General features: G+C 44.2%; 5 protein-coding genes across 5 annotated transcripts; 3 read left to right on the forward strand and 2 right to left on the reverse strand.

Annotated features, from left to right (window-relative positions):
- Window positions 1–119: 119 nt before the first annotated feature.
- O0I10_013029 (uncharacterized protein) lies at window positions 120–1,584 on the forward strand (the record flags this gene model as incomplete). Its single annotated transcript, XM_058492891.1, has 9 exons — window positions 120–143; window positions 208–279; window positions 367–397; window positions 484–517; window positions 584–638; window positions 719–898; window positions 1,040–1,138; window positions 1,213–1,343; window positions 1,437–1,584. 9 exons carry the CDS (start codon window positions 120–122, stop codon window positions 1,582–1,584), a joined length of 774 nt encoding a protein of 257 aa, XP_058336339.1.
- Window positions 1,585–1,852: 268 nt separating this feature from the next.
- Window positions 1,853–2,881, forward strand: O0I10_013030 (uncharacterized protein; the record flags this gene model as incomplete). Its single annotated transcript, XM_058492892.1, has 1 exon — window positions 1,853–2,881. A coding segment is annotated over one exon (1,029 nt), but the record flags the coding sequence as incomplete, so codon positions are not given.
- A 221-nt stretch (window positions 2,882–3,102) lies between these two features.
- O0I10_013031 (uncharacterized protein) lies at window positions 3,103–3,585 on the reverse strand (the record flags this gene model as incomplete). The annotated part of the gene is made up of 2 exons (XM_058492893.1): window positions 3,103–3,374; window positions 3,444–3,585. The coding sequence occupies 2 exons, from the start codon at window positions 3,583–3,585 to the stop codon at window positions 3,103–3,105; spliced, it is 414 nt and encodes a 137-aa protein (XP_058336341.1).
- An 827-nt stretch (window positions 3,586–4,412) lies between these two features.
- O0I10_013032 (uncharacterized protein) lies at window positions 4,413–5,854 on the forward strand (the record flags this gene model as incomplete). Its single annotated transcript, XM_058492894.1, has 8 exons — window positions 4,413–4,731; window positions 4,789–4,900; window positions 4,983–5,132; window positions 5,214–5,289; window positions 5,343–5,408; window positions 5,485–5,585; window positions 5,638–5,744; window positions 5,799–5,854. The coding sequence occupies 8 exons, from the start codon at window positions 4,413–4,415 to the stop codon at window positions 5,852–5,854; spliced, it is 987 nt and encodes a 328-aa protein (XP_058336342.1).
- A 294-nt stretch (window positions 5,855–6,148) lies between these two features.
- On the reverse strand, window positions 6,149–7,386 carry O0I10_013033 (uncharacterized protein; the record flags this gene model as incomplete). Its single annotated transcript, XM_058492895.1, has 4 exons — window positions 6,149–6,268; window positions 6,325–6,605; window positions 6,677–7,267; window positions 7,350–7,386. The coding sequence occupies 4 exons, from the start codon at window positions 7,384–7,386 to the stop codon at window positions 6,149–6,151; spliced, it is 1,029 nt and encodes a 342-aa protein (XP_058336343.1).
- Window positions 7,387–7,907: the final 521 nt, after the last annotated feature.

Here is a 7,907-nt window from a genome sequence, read left to right on the forward strand (position 1 = left end):
TGGGTGGGGGGAAGACTATGCGTGGGTGGTAGGGCCATATAATAATGAACCTCAGCTCTGTACAATGTGCGACATTTGATTTCCTGCAGCTCCACACCACCACCACCACCACCACGACTATGCCACGACGAGACGACTCGGCTGTAAGAAAGAGATGACAAGCACCATTCTCCTACAATTGAAGTTGACAGGTTCTTCTTCCATCAGATGCTTCAAGAACAATGGCTATTGCAATGTATTATACCATCAGCTCTAGAACGACTCCAATGCCAACTCCAGGTCATTTTGTTGGGGAAAGGGAAAGGGTGGAATAACTTTGTCAAGTACTCAAACGTTATCTTTCTATGCTTGTTTATGTTCATATAGAATAGCTTGAGCATTTTATCCAAGAACAACAGTAAGCACCGAACGTGGGTGGCGACACTCTATGGGCCACATGCAGATCAATATTTCTTTGTCTCTGAGACTATCCTCCAAACTTAGCTAAAGCCGATTCTCTACCGCTTTCCTCCGCACAGTAAGTACATTGACAAGGTCATCTACCTATCGCCTCGTACTCAAGGATGATGATGGTGGTTTCAAGGAATGAGTCGTTGAAAGGGTACATCACTTTACAAGGTGCACACATTTCAAAAGCCGTACGTCAATGATGATGGAAATGGTGTCACACAACGTCGTCTACCTTGCAATTCACCATGCATCCTTGTTTTTCTTTCAGGAGTTATCGGTTCGATTGAGCAATGGATCCCATCAGGATATGCAGCTAAAGGCCAGCATTACCTCAGCCATGCCCTACTTTTTGGAGCAGATTCAACAAGGTGCCAATTATCTGATGCTTGCTGCAGAACGTATGGCAACGGTGGACCAACATGATCATGCACTGGTTACCACAGTCGAGGTAAGGAGAAGAAGGAGGATGGCGTCGGGTCTTCAAGGTGTGGATGGATTGTGTTGTATGGAAAATTAAGGGGTCAAGTGTACAAAGCTGCAGAGTGGCTAATCGTGTGTATATGTGGCAAACCATGTTTTGCATTTTTAGCTGTTGGAGGATGTATGTCAATATGTCGATCGTGCCGAATTAGCATTCGAGTATCCCAACGAGACTGAATTGTTTCCCTACAAAGTATGCCATCCCAAGGTAAGTGTAAGGATGATGGGAAAGGATGTTGATGGATGAATGGCAAAGGATTAAAATGGCACGCGCACATTTAGTATTTCACGCCATCCTTGCGAGAAGACGTTGTGATCGAATTTTGCGTTCAAGATGTTTACATTGTTTGCAACACCTTTGCCCTTGATTTTCGTAACAAGTTTGCAGCAACCAACGATACTCATACTTGCGTGTAAGTATCCTCCTTCTCCCTTGCAGCTATGCAAAAGAACGCCACTTGCCTTGTCACTCATTCTTGATCCACCTATTATGTGACGTTATTTAGCATGTACAAGGATAAAAACGCCTGGATCATGGATCAATGCCGGACTCAAACACAATCACCCATGTTGACAGAGCTCAAAGCATGTCTCCGCTCCATCCGTGCTATATGTCAAACCTATCGTCAAATGCTTCTTCAAGTCGATGGTTAAATAAACGCGTGTTTACTATGTAGACCTGTCATCTAATATGTGTGTGATACGCATCTTTTGGGACTCTATTTCCGAAAAGGTAATATTCATAGGGGTTATGGTTGATGAAAGGAGCCTCCTTGACGCCGTCAGGTACTCCGCAGGTATTTGTATATGCATGTGTGCGCGTGTGTGTGTTGTGCGCATGTACATGCAAAATAGGGCATCCTTTTTCTTGTTGTTGTTTTGCTTTTGGTCCCTTTCTTCTTTCAAAATATACACACATCAAATGTCGTGCTCATCACCTCGCGTCAAGACTGAACCAGAAATCCAACAACATGAAGATGAATTATTAATGTCTTATTTGAATGCTGATTGTGTATCTACCAACTCGCCTTGGTCAAGTCCTTCCTCCAAAACAACTGATCTTCAGCCATGTACACCTCCTGGCTTCATTGATGGCTGGTCATTGACATCACCTGGTGTTGTTAGTGGCAGTTCAGCGATGATGGCTCCTACTCCTACTCCTACTCCCATATCCAATCTGCCACAATCAGCACATGAAGTATACTATCCTGCTATAAGCGCGTCATCAGATCAATTCCCTTATCATTATGGTATGGCAGCAGCAGCAGCAGCACCACTAGCACCTCCACCACCATCCCATCCATCATCCGTATTATCATTTCTCGAATCCTTTGGAAGGCAATTTGGAGGAACAACACCAACGACAACAACAACACCAGCTTCACCTCATTATCATCTACAACAGCCACCTTCACCTGCATCGACAGCTACCTCCTCCAATTCTTCTTGTGTTTCTTCTCCAGGTGCTGGTAGTGGTGAGCAACCCAAACGTAAGCGTGGACGCAAAAAGAGAGATTCTTCAGCTTCGTTGGTCACAAGTACTCCCGTCATTGCACCAGCACCAGCAATCCCATCCACACCCACTACGCCTTCTGCCACAGTGCCAGGCATAAAAAAGGAGGTGGATACACAAACATCTACTACTGTTCGACAGCATAGCAACATGGTTGTTAATACCAAGCAACGCGCTACTACTGTGACAACATCATCATCACCAGATGACAAGGCGGCGGCAGCATTGGCCAAACGACAAGAACGATTAATCAAGAATAGGGCAGCCGCTTTATTATCGCGTAAAAGAAAACGTGAACATCTCAACGCGCTTGAGGAGCAAAATCAGACTTTGAGGGCAGAGAATGAGGAATTAAAGTTAAGACTATCGATGTTGGAGAATCAAGGAACAAGTGGGGCAGCTACTACAACAACTACAACACCAGCAGCGGCGGGAGGATTTCCATCCATGTTGGCAGACAATGATCAAGATCAGCAACAACCTACAGCTGCAATGTTGATGATGGTAAGCGTGTTGTTGCTAGGAGGAACATGATGGAATGAAAAAAGACTGATGATGATGGGGGAACCGGTTTTGGATAGATTGTGCTTTTCCTGTTATTACCCCTGATCTCTGCACAGCGACAAAAAAGTCATCATATCAAGAATAGTGTTTATTCATCACGTAGTATTTCTCGGGATAAAGCAACATGAACACCAACGAGGTATATAAGCGAGGATCCAGTGCCATGTGTATTGTTCTTCTACTTTGCGATGCCGTAATGCATTATCAAGATCACCCTTCTTCCATAACAAATGTAATCCTTCTTGGTCCTGTTCTTCAGAGCATCCATCACTCGATTCGTCCATATCATCATCTTCATCATCATCTTCATTGGGATCCACATGCACTTGAGGAACATGACGTGCTTGTACTCGTGCCAACTTGGCCTCTAAGATAAAAAAAAAGTTAATAACAATTGCACTATCCTATCATGCTGCTGCTGCTCTATATCTCTTACCTAATGCTCGTATTGAGTTTTGCGCATCACGTTGTTCAGAGGGTGTTTGAATAGATTGCCATCGTGGAACTTGATGAGCCGGAATAGTCGTAGTGTCAGAACCTTGTTGACGAGGTTGCCAGAGCGCATCGTCATCGGACATCTGCTGTTTGTGCATTTCAGTGTTTGCTGGTGGTTGAATGGGATAGTGTCGTTACATGGAAGCGTGGTTGCTATGCAACTCAAAGGAAGAGTTGAACAAGAAGTGTGTAACCTTGTTTTTGATATCCAAGCACCGCCAACGCTTTACTTTTGATCCTCATTCTACTATGCAACTCGGTCGCCGTCCTTGACTAATACACACGTTTATGAATGATTACCATGTGTAAAGTGGCAGTTGTCAATGGCTGGGAGATGCGACACGCATTTGTAACACAAACCAATCTCACTGTATCTTCTTTGTCAACGGCTAGCAACTTGAGGAACACCCTACCAGGATGTCATCAATACTGTTTTCCAGCACAGCAGGTGATTCGTGATGGCATAGGTATTGCCGCCAGTAATCACACTAGAGCCATTCCCGGTATGCAAGAATAAATGATCCCACACACCTCTTTATTTTTCCATGATATCGCTCTTTGATTGCTGACAGCTTCAAATCCCCGGTTGATGATGATCATGGTGGGTAATCCTCTTTGTGAGCGATTCATACATAGATGTTTGTAGTGATCTTTAAAGCTGATTGTTTTCCTACTTTCATCATTGTGCCCATAGAGTGGTATTGGAACCCATACAATGACACGATTGATTATGCATTCAACGACACATTGAGCTATCAAGATGGACACAATGCCAGTCATAATACCGAACACAAGTTTCCTATTGCGGGAAGACTCTTTTCCATTCCCGCACAGTTTGTGCTTGACAATCAGCTTTCGTTTCCCCTTTGGTCATTGTGCCTCTCTTTTTCTTTCTCGGACAACTACTGACATGCCACGTTTGATACCATCAGAAGAATTTACAATCCCTGTTCATCAAAGCACTCCTGGATGGGATACCGAACAACTTGTGGTTGAGAAGCATGCCTACCCCGCACCATCCAATACAAGCCAAGAACGCATCGCTTTTCTTTGGGCACATGCAAATGGCTTCAGCAAGGAAATGATGCACCCATTGATGCGACGTTTCGCAACCCAACTACGTTCTCTTCCATCTTTCCAATCGATCACCTTTGATTTTTATGGATTCGATGCTCGCTATTCTGGTGATTCTGCTTGCTTAAACAATGGTCACCCTTTCAATCCAAAATGTAAGGTTTTTCTCTCCCTGGTTACACACGATGATTGCATACACTAACATCCACTAGATTCATGGTTTGATAATGCCATGGATATGATCCAAGTGATCAAAGAAATGGAGCTTTATGAGAATTACGACAAGGTGATAGGTGTTGGTCATAGCTTTGGTGCATGTTCGATGTAGGTACCTTTATTTTTCACATGCCAAAACTCAGCGCACATGAGGCACAAACGATGACTAAAAATTCCATGATCTTTATAGGATGGTTGCCGAGTTTCTATTCCCCAAAACCTTTCATGCTCTTTGTCTTATTGAACCGGTGGTCAGCCCATACGTATTTCCCTATGAAGCCTTGTCCCAATTCCCTGCCATGTCATTGACCTTGAAACGTCGTGACACGTGGCCAAGCAGGTAATGAGCAGCGTGATACAATTTACCCCACGTTTTGAAATGCAGCATGGAATTAACGTTGTATATGTATGCATGTATCAGAGAGGCTTGCTATACGTCGCTCAAGGACCGTCCTTTTTGGCGGGATTTGCATCCCGAAGTATTCGAAAATTACGTGGTAAGTGTTCCTGCTTACATCACCCATCCCACTGGGTTCTCATCGATTTGCAGCAATATGCACTCTACGATACACCCGATGGCAATGTCAAGTTGAAATGCCCAAAAGAGGTGGAACATGTAAGTTCTTACGAAGATTACCATATGACCATAATGCAATAGTGGCTCATCATCATGGATGATGACATACACATAGGCTATTTATTGGGCTAGTCTCTATGGATCGCCCACCGTCTTCAATTCTTTGAGATGTCTTACGATTCCTGTGCATATTGTTCATGCAAACAGATCCACCTTGTAAGTTGACAACATGATCAAATGCTACCTCATGCTAACATGTATATTGTAGTACCGATCCATCTTCAGCTGACGATATCAAGGAATTATCCCCGCTGATCAGCAATGCTCTCGTTGAAGGCTCACACGTCGTTCCACTTGAAAACCCTGATATCCTTGGTAAGAAACACGGTACTAAGGCATGTCTTTCAGGATCGCTAAACATAAAATTAGTGCCCGAGATTTTGCATTTGGTTAATAGAGCATTGGAGACCCGTGCAAAGTTATAATAGAGAAATCAGCCAATGATTTAGAATAGGCTGCTGTTTGCATAAATGCTTTATAGACAACTTGAAACACTCTTTGATTATGTACAAACAAAAGAGAAAATACAGAGAGCTTTATACGCAGAAAGAGAGAGAGAGCCTAGTTGATTGTTGGCTCCATATAAGGGAGAAATAGAGAGAGAGGTGTGTTATAAATGATGAGCGCACCAGATGTCAGCATGCAAATAGCGTAGAGTGCTTGAAAGCAGTAGACGAGATCGATGTGAATGAATGGATGGGATCAAAGCCATGAGATGATCACATCCACCGCCTGAAAAAGTTGAGGCTGGAATCACGCATACGCCAACCTTCGACTTGATGAGTCAATCGTGCGAGTCGATCATCTTCACGTTGCTCCACCGCCTGCGATGGGGCCGGCTACCGGCTGTATGAGAATACAAGGATCATTGTATACAAGTTTGGTCCTTACCCACCGCATTCATGTCTTGTGTTGCAATAACATTGATAATATCCTCTTCCTCTTCTTCTTCCTGATCCGCAACATCATCCTCAAACTCGTCATCATCATCATCATCGCCTGTAGTACATTCACGAGGTCGCATACGAAGCCATTGCATCCTTGGACCAACGACCGACTTTTCATTGACACGGAAACCAAAGATACGAGGTTGGTAAATGTGGCGTCGTGGTGCTGGTACCAAATCATTAAAGGATTGAAATAATAAATGTGCATACGTCGTTCCAAAATGGGCACCTAAAGGAGAGAAAAAAAGGGGAGACGTCAATCCTTGATCCCATCCATCCAATCTCCCTCCCATACAGTACCATCCACATTTTGAGAAATCAAGCTTGGAGGATTGTATAAGTCCATACAACGAGGACAATAGAGACGTACACCTTCACGACCTGCTTCATCGTAACGACCGCAAGGAATAACAGGGCATTTGCCACAATAAACACGAGGACAGAAACCAAATTGCTCGGCGAGATAACGTTCAGCCATCAAACGAAGCCCGTTGCGTGTCAACAAGTAGCGTTGATGAATCAAGCCATACAACATGGCAGCATAAGGCTCGACAACACTTGGATGTGCACGTTCACCACTACGCCGTTTGGTGGCAATAGGTCGTTCCTTCCAAAAGCCATCATCCTCTTCTGACGGTTCCTCTTCTTCCTCCTCGTCCTCTTGGTCTGCAAGCTGATCGTCATCTGAGGGCTCTTCTGGTTCCAAATCGAGGATCATTTCCAGGGCTTCGTCATAGTAGGGTACAATGGCAGACAATCCTGTCAAGTTGAAGTCGTCTTGAATAAAGTCCTCGGGCACCTCTGCATAATACTCGTGTCCTGAGAGCGAACAGAACCAGCTAATCCAACTTTGCAATGAGCTGCCAGTGGTGGATACCTGCGAGTCGTCATCTGAATAAAAAGGAAGCCCATCAGCACCAAGGAGTGTATCCCAACGGAAGGAGCGTTGGGGGGAATTGGGAATAGTAAATACCATATACAGGATTCGCAGAAGGGAAGAATCGGTCCATGGCAGATAATGACAAGAGGCTATAGATAGAGTCATGAGTAAAAAGAGGTCCAAGTAGTATGGGGGAAGACACACGTACGTGTATGGATTATTATGCACAGACACTCCAAAAGTGCGCGCCTGGGTAAGATAAAGGTGAACCAAGAGTGTGCACACACACAGCTCGCCATTTGCTCCTCAAAAGGTCTGTGACGTTGGTTGCTTGGTTGGTTAGATAGATCGCCCCCACACACACGCACACACACGCACGCATACACTCATCGCCTGATCCGTTTCGAAGTCTATTATAAGCAAATGATAAATACAATGAACAAATACAATCCCATTCCAAATCTAATAAAGAAAGCTACTTTTTACAATCACTCGGCCAATACATAATTGGTACCTTGATTGTTCCCAAACCTATTACTTGAAGTAGTTAGCAGCTTGCTGTCTTTGTTTTGAAGGCATCCACATGTATCCGATGTTTCACTCACGTGTCCCTATCATGAAATCAATCATTTGATAGGGAGAAGGTATATC

This window comes from Lichtheimia ornata (genome assembly GCF_029851405.1).
Source record: "Lichtheimia ornata isolate CBS 291.66 chromosome Unknown scaffold00208, whole genome shotgun sequence".
NCBI classification, from domain to species: domain Eukaryota; kingdom Fungi; phylum Mucoromycota; class Mucoromycetes; order Mucorales; family Lichtheimiaceae; genus Lichtheimia; species Lichtheimia ornata.